The 19,095-nt window shown below is 35.4% G+C and overlaps 1 protein-coding gene across 1 annotated transcript in view; it reads right to left on the minus strand.

Annotated features, from left to right (window-relative positions):
- The window catches only part of LOC132562946 (kinesin-like protein KIF26B), a 264,719-nt gene that overhangs the window by 44,993 nt on the left and 200,631 nt on the right, over window positions 1-19,095 (minus strand). The window contains exon 8 of the mRNA XM_060227723.1: window positions 3,479-3,647. Within this exon, the coding sequence (XP_060083706.1) occupies window positions 3,479-3,647 (169 nt within the window). The remainder of the gene's footprint in view (window positions 1-3,478; window positions 3,648-19,095) is intronic.

Genomic DNA, 19,095 nt, shown 5'->3' on the forward strand with positions numbered 1-19,095 from the left:
TGAAAACATGTATCATATTGTTTCATAGGTGGCAAATTCTGCAGTAATGGTATACTGATTACTGAAAAACACATCAAAGATTTGCCAAGATGTATTGAAGTCATTAGGTGGCGCTTCATCCCCCCCATGTGTTTCTGTATAATTGCCATTAGAGACTGACAAATTCTGAGACTCTTTCCCCTAAAACAATCAAGTAGCAGTTGTAAAAAAAAATAAATTTCTGAAACATGCTGTCACTTTCCTCGTCTCACATTCCCTGTAAATATTTACCCCCCACATCAATTCTGCATTTTGCTTGGAAACCTATCAATGTTTTAGACAGTTTGTTGCCTATGGTTAAACATCCCTCCCAAAACTCCATCCATTCCTTCCTCATATTCTTCCATGCTGACAAATGCCCTAGGGACCAAACCAGGGTAAAAAAAACTTGCTAAAATGATTTTCAATCATCATAAGAAAAATAAAGTACATTTGTTTAAAGTATTTTGAAAACCATGTCATAAGTTTTGATTTTTATAGAATTTATTCCTCATTTACTGTGAATTTGGGAATTTTTTAAACTCTTTGAAGTGTGGATAAGTTTGGTTATTTTCCCTTAGGAGCCTCTTCTTGCTTATGACACTATTGATGAGCAGTGTATCATAGCTTAACTGACAGACAAAGTGATAGAATAGATAGATCAACATCACCATGTCAACAAGGTAAACAGAGGGGGTAGGCAGGGGGTCTAGTGGGGGGGGGGGGGATGGTAAGAACAGGAGAGGGGAGTAGTAGGGGAGAGGAATCTCCATCAAATTCTTGATAAGGCTGATTAGCAAAAGTCAATATTCCATGCACTTAGGAAGATAATAATAAGTGAAATGAAGGAAGTAGAGAGAACTGGATTTGGGATATTGAACTAGAATTTAGAAGTAATGAATAAACAATGGAAAGAAAGGGAGAGAATAAAGAATAGAAGAAAACAGTCAAATAATTGATGTATAGAGAAGGGAGAGATATACATAGGAGGGAGTGGGGTGGGGGTAGAAGTAGGGGTGGGGGAAACTGAGGTGGTGGTAGTTGTAGAGATAGTCAGGGTTCTTCAGCAAGGCTCAGTCTATCCAAAGTAAACACACAAACGTATCATGTTGTTGGGTGTCAAAGAAAAGAGAATACTTCCTGTTTCTGACACTTCATCTAAATGATGTAAAACCTCTCACTGTTTAGCTTGAACAATCTCTTTATAGTTACAGTTTTGGCACTCCTGAACGAAAACAAAACCTTTTCAGTCAATGAGCATTTTACACTTTCTGTCTTCAAATTAAAAAACCATCATTCTATCTTTCTAAAGTGTGTATTCATTCTGTCTTCACGAAGAAATCTGAGCCTCTGGCAAATACATCTGACCTTCTGGTGAAACCTGATCATGCAGTAACATTTTGGAACCAAGCAGAACCTTACTAAGCTTTATTGTGTGAATAAACAGTAAGACCTTCTCTTGTTCTCAGCATTAATTCTACATAAACCTCACCCAAAAATAAGCCCATATACATTTCAGAATCAGTGCCAACTGAATATTTCCTTCCAATTTCACCATAGCAACAATTCAAACAGTGCAAATTATGGAAAAAAAAATCCATACTAACAACATTTTAGTGATGTTTTCTGTTAAGCTCGTTAATTGTATGTTTTACATTAAAATATATCAAATTACACTCTGGAGTTACAGAATTGGCAATGTGTATTTAATATATAGTGTATTCCTAATTGACTTTACTCTAAGAGCCTTACCAATAGCGATAAAAACTCGGAATCGCTTGATATCTATGTACTTTTAAGTGCATATGTGCGCAATTTGGATCAGTTTGATGCTAAAAAGCCTTTTGAAATCTTCACATGTTCATCCTAGCAACCATGTGTGCAATTCAGCCGTTTTAAAACCAATCTCTTTGAAAGTCTACATTGTGCATCAAATTAAATAATGCATGCAATTTGGCTATTTTACACCCTTAACTCTTTGAAATTTTACATGCATATCCAAAACCACAAGTCTGAGAAAGTAGATAAAAATTCCTGTGGTTTTTCATATCGAGTCAATTTCAAGTATGGGATAATTTGCCAGACCATTAAGTCAAAACCTCAAGTCAACTGGACATGAAAGTGACAACAGGTGCCGTTATCGCAAGTATATATATCTATATATCATAGGATTCAAAAGAGATGAAATGTTTTGTGATGAAACATGGATGAGAAAACACTAATGCTTATAATCTGATGCAAAGCAGGCATAGAAGGGTCGTTTCAATGTTTAAATTGGAAAAGTGAAAGAAAAATTGTACAACAATAATTTTGTGTTGAATTGTGTTTTGTTAAAAATTAAAACAAATACTGAAAATGTTTGATCAGGAACCTCCAACTATCAAAGAATAAGAAAATAGTAGATGTAAATTGAAAGCAGTCTTGGAAACTGTGAGGATAGGGTATTGAATTAAACTTCAGGAGAGATGCTTATCAGAGCGACAAAAACACATGCTCTTAATTGTATCTGTCAGTATAGCCCACTGAAAGCATTTAAGTCCAGGCTTGGAAGCCATAAATTAAGTTTTGTGGTCTATTCTTTGAAATGCTATTACATTCCAGTTGGAGCATTGGTCAGCGGGTGGTGGCTATAAAATAGGTCTTGTCCATTAGTCTGGCCACAGTCCACTTCCAGAGGTGATTGGACCTTGTCCAGATGTACTGACCAGCTGTGATGTAACACTGTATGGGACTCAAACACAACTTTTCCTTAGTTCTAGAATCAGACCACGAAACACTGACAATGGTGTGCCCATCACGAACCATTCATGCTCAAATTCTTATTTTAGGAAATATTTTATGAGAAGAAAATTGTTTTCAGATATCAATGGAACTGAATTTCATTTTGACGAAACAAAATTATTAAAAAGCAATGGTTTCATGAGAAGTCAATGTGAGTTTTGCTAAATCATAACAATTTGAATTCAAAAACAAAGACAATAATGATTTTCAAGTCATTTGCTCACTTAGACAGATAACACTACGTTGCAGCTCCCAGGCGGTGGTGATGACATGTTTATCCATGCGCTCTGTTTTTTATTGGGTGGGGATGACCCCCTGAGTCCTGAACTGTAACCACTGCATGACCAGTAGCCATACATTCACGACAGGCAATTTGGCCAGACAGTTGGTCAGTCTATCAAGATGCCTCATATGAGATTAGACTGGATCAGTCTAAGATAGTGCTGGACAACAGATTTCTGTTATAATTACCTATGATGATGGTACTGAAGTTGCCCTGAGAATAATTAAAATTGGTTCTATTGTTTCTATTACATACCTTGGATTGGTACACTTCTGATACCACATTACTGAAGACACTTCAAATATTACAATAGTTTTGATTGGTGCATATACTCCTATATTGGTAAACTATCTGTAACAACTCTTTCCATTGGTCAATGTCGCAAACAAGACTTACCTTTCCTACTCCAGGTGTCTGTAATCGTCCAGCCATTCGTAAGAGGCATGGTGGGGCTGGGGGAGGGGTCATCCGAATGATTTCGTAAAACTTGGTCGGAAACGGTGGCGGTTCTGGCTCTGGAGGCTGGTGTAGCCGTTTCTTCTTTTTGCTCAACTTCTGTGCTGCTCTGGAAGTATAGAAATATCATACTACATGAATACCACATGAATACATCTTCTTGTCCTTTAGGCAAACACATCATTACTTCTTACTCAAAGGAAGGGGTGGGCTTATTAGCGGTCAGTCAAGTAGTGTTATGATTCAATACAATAATAATGTAAATAAAATCACTAATTAACAAGTAAGGGCTTATTGAAGGGGTAATACGGTAAGCCTGTTTTGGAAAAAATATTGAAAGGTCATGCAATCAATCAAATTTCTTAAGTACCCTTGGTGCATATTGAGTTGAATATCTGTCATATTTAAAATCTGTCAGAACTGGAAACTTTCCAAGATATCTCAAAACTGCTGACCAATGCAAAAAATAGTGAGAAAATTTTTAAAATACTACACAAATGTAAAAAGAAAAAAAAAGTGAAAAAAAATGTAAAAAAAAAAATCCTCATGATATGAATCAATAGTCATATTGCATTTTGTTAAATTGATGGCTTCAGTTTCATCACTAAACAGCATTTAGATATTGAGTAATACATGTGAGTGTTATGGTCCTCTTTTGAAGGTACAAATCTATGAACAGCACGAGTTGTAATAGTTTTCTGTATACAGCTGGTTTTGTTTTACCGGATAACAGAAAGGCTATTACAGTTAGTCTCATAAAATAAGCCAAGGTAAACATCTTGATAATTACTGGCAGAAATACGGTACAAGTAGGCAATATTCTTACCATCTTCTCTACAATTCTCTATAGTGTATGTTAACAGAACGGATTCATTAAGAGTGAAATATACAAACAACTCGGCACATTTTGTCTGACAAATATCCCTTGTCTAGGTGAATCAGATATTGAGGTGATCTACTTCTTTTGCCATCATTAAGTTGGAACCTAAAAGTATACATTTTTTTTATTATATGTTATGCTCTTTCATGACGAACATTCACAAATTCAATCACGTTGCACAATGCTTATACAAACTAAATACGAAATGGGGCAATTTTGATATCCCATTTTCCCTAACAAGATACTTCATCAGAAATAATGATATCTAATTAGCTTTATCATAAAAGAGTAATATCATATGAAAAACTGTCATGTTTCTGACAATTATGAAAAGGTTACTTAGCAACACCTTATGTACATAGAGAAAATTTCAAATTAAGCCATTGGTGTAAAATTTCAAATTTGTTTTGTGTTTCTAAGGAAGAAGAAAAAGTACAAAAATAAAATAGAAGACTATTTCAAAGTAGTCTTGTTGATGTTGATGTTTGAAAGATAATCTAATTGATTTCCATGTCAAATTTATATTGGAGTTCTGACATATTGGTAACGACCATGTATAAAAGCCATTTCTGGGTATATATACATGTGTGTGTAGATGTTTAATACATACAAAATGTCAGAATTTGACAGTAGATATGCATTGTTTAACAGTCAACATGTGTGATGTTCACCAATAAGAATCAAATGCACAAAACATGTTTGGAATGGACCCAGTAACTGACCAAGCAGGACTCTCTGCCCACTGATTGGCTGACCAGCTGTCTTGACTACCAGATTCCTCATAACCACAACAAGATAATTGGTTGTAATCACCAACCTCACTCACGGTTGGTGGCATGATACCTATGGTGTTCTGCGAAGGGAGATAACTGTTGCCTTATGTAACACTTAGATCATGAAAGGTGTAAGCTACCAGAGCCAATAGCCTGGCTTACACAGAAGACAATACTTCTTTTGTGTCTATCAATAAGTCCAACCCTGGTAATAAGCTAAAATAGAAATGTCAGCAATTGCTACAGACCATTGTCCAAATTACTATGTTTGGTAATAAGCCCACCCATATATATTGCACTTTCTGGAACATTGTCAGCAATTGCTAAATCAATCTTCTGAACTAAGACCACCTCTGTTATATGAGTCACGAGTTTTTGTATTTGCCATTTATACTTAGTGCAAGAATATCAACCAGTGATGAAATCTTTATATTTAAATTCGCATGCAAAAAAAAAAAAAAAAATCTTATATCTGGAAATCGACCTTAAACTTCAACATTGGGTCAGCTAGAGCAACCAATTATTGATATCTTCAACTTTTATCCATACAGCTTAAAAGCCATGTATACTTTGATGTATGCAGAAAAAATCCTCCAAGTATGACGTCATCATTCATTGACTTATCATTGAGAAGCTTTTAAAAGGTTATACCATCAAAGAGTAGACAGGATCCAGATCTCTATAAGCAAATCTTTGTCTTTGAACTTGTAAAATTATGATATAGAATTACAAATAATCTGTAACTATACCCAGCAATAAATTATAAGTAAATGAGATGAAAAAATATTTCTCTGACCTTCGTTTCAGGAAATATGGATTTCATGCGAGGTGTAACTAACAAGTTATTGATGTTTCTTTCAGTTACTCTCTAAAGTAAATACACATTTATTTGCTGAATATGTCATTAGTAATAAAAGTAGAATTTGTCTTTATTTCATCAAAAGTGACAAGAACAAAACAGCATTGTAGTCAGGCCATTTTGTATTGACAAAGGATCCTTGAAATATTGCCCTGTTAATGAAGGAAATACTTTTAACTTAATTGAATCTTTTCACTATGTATCAAAAGAGAGTAAAATATGACAGCTTTGGATAAACAAGGTCTTGTCTCTTCTCGTTAAAATATTTCCCTTGAAATATTGAATAATATCCTCACACAAAACATATCTCCCCTCTCCTCTGATAGCACATTTTTCTTCCAGGCCAGTAAACACGTTTCATTGAAATATGCTCATATGTATTTTTTGTTTGGTCATTTCCGCAATCAATCAATATACATACCAACTAAGTCTGCAGCTGATGCGAAATTCAATTAGCCCCTCAAAACAGACCAGTCATTTTTTGTGACATTATCTAAATTATTACATACACACTGGCTAATGTTGTCATTTCAACAGAGCCGCAGATAGATAAGTCATTCACATTCTGAAACTAATGGCCAGTTGGAAAGTAGAAACTTGAGTTTCATTGATTTATGAGACCGGAGTTTCCGATGAAACATTGAAACAACAGTAAAGATGCTTCCTTTGATCAACAAAAAATCACTTAATTATCACAGAAATGGATCACTCCATCGGGATTCTGTATTAAATTTTATGCCTCTGAGCGCAGAAAGTAGGCTCGAAATGTCACACTACAACATTTACCACCAACGTTTGATGTAAGCTTGAAAACCGTCACTTTGCGAGCACAGTGTATCTATTATGGCAAATCCCATCCTTTATCTATATGACCACACAATGGCACCTAATCATTGGGAAAAATGAGTGATTGACATATGGAACTTTTGATAGAGACTTTTCTCAACAACCGTTTTTTTATGTAGAGTTGTTCTGTCTTTTTTGCGATTGTGTCTGGAGATAGAGCATCGTAATTTTGTGTCGAGGATATAACGGAAGTGAGTTACATGATTTAGTGACTTCCAATCAAGATAGTTTGTACCAGAATCCATGGTTATTCTGTCCAAATTCTTATCTAAACCCAACATTAAATTGTTAAGCATTTGTGAGAGCTATATAACATAAATTTTTTATGACAACGTTATCTCTTATTAGCCCATAGATATTTATTTCGCTGATTCCTTCCCGCCATAAAGTTCAATGCATTATACAGCAAGCATTTTTAACATCAAGATGGTAAACTGTAGCTCGCTGAAGACGATACACATTACCAGTAATGAATTTTGATCTAGAGATTACAAGCCTTTGGCAATGAGTAACATCAACACTTCTTAATGTCAACAAAACTGTCTTCATCCTATCTGTGTTTCAGCAGATTCTGACTTCACAGAATGCTATCTGCAGAAGGAGTTTTTAGAACTTCATGACATAAAACGAAACAAAAAGAAAACATATTCGTGCCCTGTCACTTGCAGTCAGATTGACAATTACCATATAATTAATGAAATAAAAGTGAATTTAATTCTACCATAATGAGCTGTCAGCCTAGCAGAGGAAATCACTGTCAACTTTCTGTGACACAGTAAACCTTCATTCAGGAGTAAATTTCTTAGAATCATTATCTATTTTATATATAAATGCTTTGAATTTTACTGTCAAACCTGTTCATACATTAAACCTCGTGCAAACCAAAAACCTTATACAATAAACGGTTTCATCAACTATTTTTACAAACATTACTTGTAAACTTTGGCAGTAGAAGTCCCTACAGGTGTTCATTCAGGGACAGTTTTATTACGTTCATGTGGATTGAGAAAGACTTTAAAATTTCTTCTATTTGCTTTAAACCAAAATAAATATTGTATATGATCCACTGCAGTGATATTTCTGTCACAGACCTCCAGAAAAAAAAACCCCACCAGCATAACTCTCCCAGGCAGTGGTGCCCTGATATCCTCCCCCACTTTTTCAGATACCAGTGTTGTTTATATGTCCATATGAATGACTGCAGACATCAATATATACTTCCTCTCCCATTACTGTGATGATGTTGTTTTTATCCTTTAATCATTGCAACCTTTCTTTTAATAACTATTTATCAATTCATTTGGCCAAGAATTCTTAGATCTTATCCTTATGGTTCATTCCTATAGGATCAAAGCCCCTCGGAGAGAGGACCCATCCCCTCTGGTAATACTGCACATACACTCACAAATTGGCCGCAATTTTGTCATTGAATATGTAATATGACAACACAGAGACAAAAGTATATATTTTACGATATTGTTCCCCAATTGATATACAATATTACAGAGGTTGTGTTGAGTTACTTTTGACATTGTTAGTGTGTCTTTTTCCCCTTAATACATGACAATGATGTCGATATGCCATTCCATCAGGTCCTAAACACACAAAAACTATGTCCTGTGTTATAGACTTACATACAACTCTCCCGTACAGAGATCAAACGAAAAAGGAATGTGTCTGATTTATGTACGAGCCTAAAACTTATCATCATCTGCCTGTGTATGTATCAACGATCACACCACATCAATACAAGTAATATACATGTATAATCAAACCAAGGCAACTGTTTCAGAAAGACTTGGGAAAGGTTCAAACAGTTTTGTCTATGTTCATCAAGATATAGATATAATCTGAAACAAATAGATAACATTGCAAAAACATTACAGACTATTTTATCACATCAGATTAATATTAATTTTTAATCATTTTCATGTGAATTGAAGGAATTTTACTGAAAAAACTTTAACTTCTGAACACATATTGAAACCTTGTAAATCAGAGAGAAGAATATTAACATAGATACATCATAATTACACAAGGAAATATGGTTTCAAAATGGTTTTATGTTTTTCTCATTTTTTTATACATCAGATTCATTTAAACTCTTGACATGAGTATCTGATGCTTTACTTTGACGGCTTACAATGACACTATCTATCTCCAATCTGTCTAAAGGATATAAACAAGCATTCACCTCTAGAAACCACTTTATTTTGGCAAGAAGGCATATCCATCATCACTCCCTCCCCCACCCCTCTTCTCTCAACACTTAGGAGGAACACAAGTAGAAAGAGTCCCAGGGCCAACATCCTACAACTTACCTATTACCAACGGTTGCTGGAGTGCTCATCTTCAAGCATTTGTAAATAAATTCCTTAGCTTCTGCTGTAATCCACTTTCAAAACACGTCAATTATCTACCAGGTATCAAAATGTAAACAGCCAGCATAAAAAAAAAGTTACACAACCAAGAAAATGTGATTTTCCTGATTACATCTTGTGACACAATATTTCTCGTCTGCTCTCTTTTAAACCATCACATTACTGGAATCCCTTCTTGTGTTTTGGTTTCCAATAGGGACAAGAAAATGGATGAAATATATTGTATAGACTTCCACGAAATACTAGTAGTGTGTTTTTTTTTCTTGTCCAATGATTGACTACACACCCGGAGTACTGCCAAGTTTTGGTTGGCCTGGGTTAGCCCTCTGACTGAGCCTTTGCTGTGTATTGTACAGTAGCTAAGTGCAGTTCCTGGTCCTAGGTATAAATGTGTATGTGTGTGTGTGCAGTAGTAGTATTATGGAGGCAGTGCTGTAAGTTATATGATACTCCCTAGGGAGGTAGTCAGGCTGCTGGGATCAAGTCCTAGAATTTCTATAAACAATACCACTCCAACTGTTAGCCAGACAGTAATGGACAGTGTCCCATGACCAACAGGTGTCACAATATACGGACTGATTTTATTGTTGTGTCTGGGTTAAGTGTAGTTTCCAAGCACTTAAAAATAGCTGTTTAAAGAGCATTTATACAAATGAGAAAAAATGCCATGATTTGAACTTTAAAAAAAAAAAACATAAAAAATCCAATTGTTCTAAAAAACGTTTTATCTGTCATGTGGGCTGTTAAGTAGAAATGCATTCACTGGATAAACCATTTACACAAAACACAAAAAAAGTCCAGGGTCTGATGCAACAAAAATATTGCCCAATAAAAAAAGACTTGTATTGTCTTATCAAACAATTTATACTCTCGAAATAACCTTTTATCAAATGTTTACATAAAACAAACAAAAAAATTGCTTCATTGCAAAAATTTGTCCAAATGTTAAATGAGTTCTTCCTTCCACATAAACTTGTATTGTCTGTACTAATGGTCTTGGCAAGTTTCCCAATAAATCTATTTTAGAATATTTACACAAAACAGAAAAATCCAGCTTCCAGGGTTGAAAAATGTATGTTCAACATTATTATTTTACTGTAGAGCCATTCCACAAAATGAAAGTTGTTTTTTCTTTTGTTTATTTCTATAAATAAACCTTAGTAACTATTTAAACACATACAAAAAAATTCTAGATCCTACAGCTAGTAAAAGGTTTATTGAGTTTTTTGAGGCAATGGCGCTCAAATGTGGTCATCTCCTTTTCATACTGCTGTTTGATAATTTTCGTGGTTAATTTGTTTTAAAGATTTTCATCAATTTCTAATCAATCAATGTTGGTGATTTGTTCAAACTGGTACTGAAAGACTTTTTCCAAGTACCCTTCGGTCTAGTACACAGTGAAATGAAATCTAGGTTTCAAAATCAAATTGATTGAATCGTAGAACACACTTGGATTCACTTTCCTTCACTTTGTCAAGCCAAATCCAACCAACACAATCTTTCATCAAAGTATGTTCTCAGGGGGCACTGTTTTTTCAGGTCAGAACTAGTAAATAAAGAAACTTCCAGCAATGAAATTAGTTGCTATGGTATTCCGCTTTGGACATTTTCTCCAGAGTGCATCGATGCTAACGTGCCAGCCCACAATAATCCAATCTCCAATATCTAAGAAAGCACTCACTATAAGAAAATGTCTATTTCACAAAAAATGTCATCCATTTGGAGACCATATACGATGTGAATATAGGTTGTTTTTCCTTAAACCTGTTTTCTTTTGGAATTACTCATTTGTAATATTGTTCAATCATACACAAATCCATTATGTTCGGTCCAGTGATAATTCGAATAATGCTTCTTTGACCACTGGTCATCGAGCCATAAATAGAATAGTGTTGAAATGGTAACAGCAGACTGTACTATGTTGTTGGTACTGCCATCAATCGCCTGTACCTAGAGCCATTGAATTGTCATCAATAGGGCTGAACATGTGGCAGTGTATCGTATAGAAGATGAATGCCTTGCCATAGGTCTAACAGACCCCACAGCTAACAATGATGAAAACTCCTCTCGATTCCATCAATAAATAACAATCCGACCAACCAAGTGAGAATAGATATATAAGATTCCAGGGTCCTGGATATCTCTAATCTGAGGATGTAGATGCTAAAAATTTGAGTGCAAAGTAATGTCCCTCAGAAATTTTCATCGATGAACTAACTTCACAGGAGTGGTATTATTGGATATGAAGAAATATAGATTCAAATATCATTAACACGCAATATACATACTATGCTTAATTCAATTCCAGGATATATAGCTCACAGGTCACTGATAAGTTCAAGCAAATTTCTCCTCATGAAATTGTCCAAGATAACATACATGTACTCAAAATCTTTACAACCCTGGTAAAGTATAAACTCAAATTACTTATATATAGGGTTAAATGTCTCTGGGGATTTGTCACCAACGAACCAAACTTTTGTAATAGAGGTTTATGTTCTATGACCAGGACAACAATCCCGGAGAGTATATTGTCCCGATATCACATCACAATCGTTGGAAACAATTCAATTCTGTCCCGCGACTAGACTATCTTGTGACACAAAAAATCAAATTAGTTATAAGTAACGATACAATAGAACTCTACTCAGTCAAATGATTTGTATCTTGCATGTGTATATTTCTGTTCAATATTGTCTGTTATCACAAGAAATTTCCAACTGTAATAAGGAAGGTTGGGGAAAACTGTTAACATCAAAAGGTTTATGATTATATATATCAAAAACACCTCTTAAATATCAATGTTTGGTTAATCTTTGGCAAAGAATTTGATATGCTGTGAAAGAAGGAGTAAAATTATCTCGCTCCATATGTACAACAAACTGCCTTCAATGATAGAAGGTCCATAAGTATTAGAAAAAACGTTTTCACCAGCTTCGATCTCCTGCTGTTCTCTGACAGCACTGGGCAAGACTTTGTTCATAGCTCCATCAACTTAACAAAAATCTATTTCTGAATTCTATAATTAGGCATACTCTGAAAATTCCAAAAAATTAAATTTCCAAAAATATGTTTCTTATCCTTGGTCTTTTTTTTGGGATTAAACATTATAGTGATATTGAAAAATTTCAAGATTCAAACTGTTTTCCTTTCAAAAGGAAATAATTAGATTTACTTTTTTAAGTTAACGAAGCAAAGCGAGTTTCCAGGCCATTGCCTCTGTTTTTTAAGCTCTCTATTGTACCACAGTTTTCGTCTCCTCCTACCTGGATGTTTTCCATAACGCCCAGAAGGCAGGAAGGAGAGATGACAGCAGGTTTTTCCCCAGACTATTCTCTCCAGCACTTCACCTACTGTGACGGTTTAACAGGATGTATTAGTGCCAATACTTCATCCATTAGGCTGAGAGCATACTCCAAACTCAGGGACAACAAAACTGTCAAGGTCAATCAAGGTCACTCTCCACTAAAAGTCTACTGACCCTCGCAACCGAAAACAAAGTTACTGTCCCAAGCTCAGACATTGTTATTGGTCATTACAACATTGCCCTCATCAGAAATGACACTAATCGCCTTCCAATCAATTCAACCTTCGTCTCTGCTTGTGTGGTAGCCATATAACATTTTCAAGACCCTGTGTCAAGCTGGGTTTTGGTGTTTACAGGTTATCATTGGAAACAATGTGGGCACAGTATCTTTAGTCATTTAGTATATACCTTTGTTGACAAGACAAGTTGATTCATTTATTTTTGCTACCAAAACTCACCATGATACACCTTATGTGATAACTGGGAACCAAAATGAGGTGCTAATCAGTTAAAGATTTGAGGCAAGACTATCTACCTATCTAACCTATCTTCCAGGCAATTTCATGTCTGTCAGTCTTGCTAAAATGTTTGCATTTTCCCAACATCTTCCAAAATGTACACAAAAAGAGTAAATTAGCAGACTTAGCAGTCATATCCACCAATGGCCTTGCACCATATTGTAAACCATGTGTAGGATACATGTTTGGATAATTAACTAATAGTACAGAATTTTTATATAATGTTCCCTGTGTGAAAACACATCGTGAGAAAAAATGAAACTCTTGTAATTTTTGCCCTTACTTTACTCCCAAGCTTTGAAGATTCCTTTTTATTACAATAAACATTGCTTACCTATTTATCTACATCAAAATGAGCAAAAATAGAACAGGAGGGAAACGTGCTTCCTGTTGGAGATTGAGCAAAAGGTACTTTGATCTTTGCTTGTTCGATGAAATTATACGTAATTAAAAACGCCTGGAAATCATGCAACAAAATTTTTCAAATCTATGAATAAAACCTTGCAGCCATACAACACTTTAACAGCAGGATCACTCTATCAGGACAGAAAATCTACTTTTTCACAAAGATTATGATTTCGGTGAGTTCTAGGTCTCATTAAAGACAGACCTACTACAGACGAACAGGAAATGGAAGCTCTACTGCAAATATCAACACATAAACATTTGACCTTTGTTTAAAAGAGCAAAGACCCCAACGGATGAGGTCACACCAGACCCGCAATAACCACCTAGGGAGTCAGTGGGTAAAGTAGATATATATAGGGTATTTTTCACTTCAGTAAATTTGTGTCACCCAGGGAGGCTGATTATCCTGGGGAAGCCTACAACTGTATGCAACGTTACCCAAAAACCGGCCAAGATATTCTTTATCTCTCATCTCAAAAAGTTCATCAGTCATATGTTCTGATGAAAATGCAAACTGTGTTTGTTGTTTGAAGGTTTCTTACTGAAAATTTAAGTTTGTTCCTCAAAAGCTAACTCTCTCACTGTATGTATACTTTTGAAATGTTTTGCATGACATTTTTGTTTGTATAACTTTTGAATTCTTTCAACAGCTTTTTCATAAATACGTTATTAAACGATTCTTTTTAAGTGAAAGATTCTTTGAGAATAATTAATTCCTTTACATAGACTAATATTTGAAATGGCTTTCAAGCTCCAAGCAATAACGCTTCAGCCAAGTGTGAGATGTTACGCAGAAATATCCGAGTCTGACATTGATCAAATTGATTTGTTTTAGATTGATCTTTAAATTGCACATGTGCACATTTATATACTGCAAGCAATGCTTCAAATCAGCTGTAGGTTTCAAGGTTAAGGATATCAAATGTTGGCTTGCCTTTTTAAAATCTTTTCAAAGGAACAACTTTCATACTCAGAGAAGATCAGACTTGTGCAGAATTCATATCATATTTTGCATGAATGACATCATGTGATATTTAATATGATTTTAAATGAATTGACATGTAGGAATTTGATGCTAATCTCAGCCTTGACCTTGATGAAATTGATTGGTAAAGTATGTAACAAGCCTTTGGCATAAATACCATGTCATCATGCAATGAGGGGCAGTTCTTTGAGTAAGGTAAAGAGTTATGGTCTAGTAGGTTGTTTTGCGATTCAATTTTCCTGTTATATAGAGTAAGTTAGTGTATAGATGAAGATACCTCACTTTCTTTCTGAATTGTTATTTCTTCATTCTATCAAATCTAGGCATTACCCTATCCACTTCTCTAGCTGTTCCAGACACCACCCTCCACATTTCACTCTCCACTCTAGCTGTTCCAACCACCACCCTACATTACCCTCCCCATTCCATTCTAGCTGTTCCAAACACCACCCTACATTATCCTACCCATTCCACTCTAGCTGTTCCAAACACCACCCTACATTACCCTACCCATTCCACTCTAGCTGTTCCAAACACCACCCTACATTATCCTACCCATTCCATTCTAGCTGCTCCAAACACCACCCTACATTACCCTACCCATTCCACTCTAGCTATTCCAAATACCACCCTACATTACCCTACCCATTTCATTCTAGCAGTTGAAGACAGCACCCTACATTATTCTACCCACTCCACTCTAGATGTTCCAAACACCACCCTACACACTCCTGTTAAGCTGTCTACTCTGCTCTAGCTGTTCCAAGCACCACCCTACTCCACCCATTTCAATACCAATGCTACCATCCTAACCCTGACCCTTCCAGCTATCCTTGGCACTAATAGGCTACACTAAACCCTATAACCCAAATGTTTTAAGCATCACTCCACCTTTCACTATAGCCATACCATCCAACCCCCTCCACACAGGCTGTTCAGTGTACCGTCCTACCCCCTTCTGAACAAAACTGTTTAGTACTCCACCCTTTTTCTCTTTATTTCTGTCTGTAAGCTGTAAAGCAAGACTACTTCCCATCATCTTGTTTCTAATCAAATCTTACCACAAACCATGTGTTATTTTGACATTATCTCCAGTGTGCTTTTGCTCAAGAATCATATTTATGACAAATATTTCATATATATTTTTTGGTAGAAGGTAATGTTTACAAGCAATTTATTATACACTGCACAGTCGATAACATATGGCCGCTAAACTAACTTCATCTGGCAGTATCTGATAGGTACCATCCTAGGTGAAGGTATTTCATAAGAATTTTTTATCTATAAACTCTTAATATCCTTCATCTTTACAAGTAAAAGCTCACCTGGGTACGTGTATAAATTTTGAATGTTTACCGACAGAGCAATATGTGTGTTGAAGACCTGATGGGTTGAATTATTGTGTAAATTAGTATTTGTGGAGCCATTCATCTGTTACCTGTAAATATAACATACACTAGTGATAAGTTTCAATTAACCAAGAAAAAGATCAGAAATGCTGAGTATAGTGATATTTTCATTTCAGCAAAAGCTTGAAACTGATTGGAAAAAATGAGGAATATCAAAAACAAATAGACATTGGCTATATCTGAGTAAATACTATATTGATCTGGAAATCAGTAAACTCACCCATATCTACTCCTTTTAGTAGAATTACAAAAAAAAGCTAATTTATTGTCATGTAATTGGTCCAGATTGAGAAAAAGTTTACATCTTATCCTGGGCATATTGTAGGATTACCATGGGTAACTTTTGAGTTTTATCTCAAACTGATAAAATAGAAATGTCAGGGAATTTTAAAATGTCAAAACAATATATGAAATGTGACAAGGAGAAAATAACAGAGAAGCGTTTTCTCAGAAACCTTGACAAACCAAACAAGAAAGTTGACAGGAAACATTGGGAACTGGACATCATTGCTGTGATGTAAATTAGACTTGATGTAAAGGCTAATAAATTAAGCATATGGCTAATATACAAGTTGACTTATCTGGGTCTAGATGGCTGTTATGACTGCAAGCTGTCTTTCATACACTTCATAACTTCAGTATACACACAGACAGGCTATACAGAATCATAGCAGAACTTCAAAACCTAACCTAGAAGTGAAACTCAGCCATATTGATAACACCAACTACACTCCAAAACATCCTAATTACTGCAATATGCAATCGATGGTATTTCTAGTATCAAATACCCATTTTCTTTGACAGCTTCAAGCTCTACATTGAGCCAGTATCGAGCATCAAGTGGCTAACAGCAATGGCATGATGAGATGAGAGCCGTTTTCTGCGGCTAGTGATCATGACAGGGAGAAATGTTGAGAATCTAACGGCTATTCTGTCACTTTCTAATTTGCATACTGGCAACTAAACTACAGAGTATCACTGTCAAGTATGATAGGGCTAAATTAGACTTTTGACACTCCATCCATCATAAGGCATATGTTTGTATTGCATGGTCTTACAAGCTTCCAACAAGGCACTCATTGGAGCGACCAAACATTCAGATTGGCTTGTCAAGAAAATATCCCGAAAGATTCTGTCATCAAATATCCTGGATAGTAGATTCTACAAGTACCGAGAAGACCGTAAAATCAAGACTTGATACGGCAGATAACTGAGGTTTACACTAAAAGACAATGTCGTTTGTAATTCCTTTTTATTTGCCACTACAAGATACCAAAACATCTATGATTGTGAGACCTGAAACATCATGACATATATCGAATACCAATTAGGACAATATTTCATTCTCATAACACATGAAATCTGTATCATAATGAGGGGACAACTTTGACAAAATCAGGGGTAGGCTTATTACAGTGCACAGTATTTGCTGGTTTTACTACAGAGCAGGAAGAGAGATGTGTGGGCTTATTAATAGAAATGTACTTATTGTTGTTTATTTTAAATTCAAGAAAGTATGACAGGTAGCAAATTCTAAACGTAAAAGTATCTTGACATCCATTTGACTTAATAGCTTGCCCTACATATGTGTTCTGTCAGAACAGTAATTTTTTGCTAGTAGTTAGGAACTAGAACAATGACGAGTATATAGTGTGTCTTTAATTATATCAATAAGTGACCTACGCTTATCCTGACACACTGACATCAGTGACTTAATGGTCCACATTCCCAAGGCAGCCATGTTTGTTTAATATATATGTCAATGTGGGGATAAGACATTGCTTTATTGATTAGGCGGGACAAGAGGGCAATGGAAAAAATACAGACCATGAAAGAAATTATGAATGCTTAGCAATGTTGAAAAACTTGTAAGTATAATGTATCTAGAAATTAAAACTGGTATATACACACACATTCCTGTACCATTGCCGCACAACAACGGGTATAGCGTAATCGTCTCTTGGAAGAAAGGCCCTGCATGTCACAGCATAATATATAAGACAGAATGACAGATACGACAAAAAACATGGAGGGCATGCTGTTTCTCGGTAACCTTTTGAAATGCGAGCAACCTGTCAGAGTGATCTTTAAAGCCCCTCCCTGACCTAAACGGAATCCAAGTGCCAAATTCTTGTACAGCTTTCGCAAAACAGACCAGCACAACACTTGCAGTCTTTTTAACAGCACAAGGTATCACCATTGACTGTCAGCATGAATCAAACTCTGAGCAGAACCAGATCAGATCTGTTACCTGCCTTGTGTAGTGCTCTCCTGTGTCTGGAGGAGCATTGTGACAATTCAAGCTCCGGGGAGTCTCATTTTTTCCCCTAGCTTTATCAGTTTTTTTTTTCTTCATTAAGTACCATCAAGTTTGTGTTTCATACTTGTTGTTGGATAGCAGGAAGGGACAGGTTGTCTGTCCACCATTAAATCAATTTGGTTGAAAATACCCCCTTCCAATGCCACCCCTATAACCTTGTCAGATAGAATCAAAGTATGGTATATAAATTCTGCCAGTGTCCAGGATGGTTATTTTTGAGAAAAAACATACAACCCAAATACCTTACTTTACCATCTGACCTTATATACTGGTTTTGATAGGAAGTATAGGACTTAAATCTAAATACCTGTAACAATGTATAGCTAAATAAATAAATAACATGCAATGCAGCTTACATATTTTTATGAAATTTATTTCAAATCTGTTATTTCAAGATATCATTAAAAAAGTAAAGTGAGGAAGCATGACTTTAAATGAATACAAATATATGAGTTTGATGGCAAACAGAGTTCTTTGTTCCAATGTAAGTTTTCTAGATGTTGTCTCCTTTTACAAATAACTAATGGTTCTTAACAGATATGAATCCTAGGTTGTTTGGGCAATTACACAAGTAGGGTAGTACCAGTACATATGATTTTGACACCCATGTCGTAAAAGAAATTTATGTCCATATTCTGGACAAGTTTATGACATAAAAAATAGCTAATCATATCTAATTAAGCTTGCTTAACAATCTTGCAAAAAAAGTTATTCATTAAACTGACAAAATGTTTACCATGACAACCATCAATTTACTCCAAAGACAGGAGAGTGAAGATTCAAGGGGAGGTAACTTGAGTGACAAATCCTGATTAGTAAGGGTTCAGTTTCAGTGTTGACAGCTGGGTTTAGTTATCTTGATTTCCATTAA

This window comes from Ylistrum balloti, unplaced genomic scaffold (assembly GCF_031769215.1).
Source record: "Ylistrum balloti isolate Yb309-2 unplaced genomic scaffold, AGI_CSIRO_Ybal_v1 Utg371552, whole genome shotgun sequence".
Taxonomy (NCBI): Eukaryota; Metazoa; Mollusca; class Bivalvia; order Pectinida; family Pectinidae; genus Ylistrum; species Ylistrum balloti.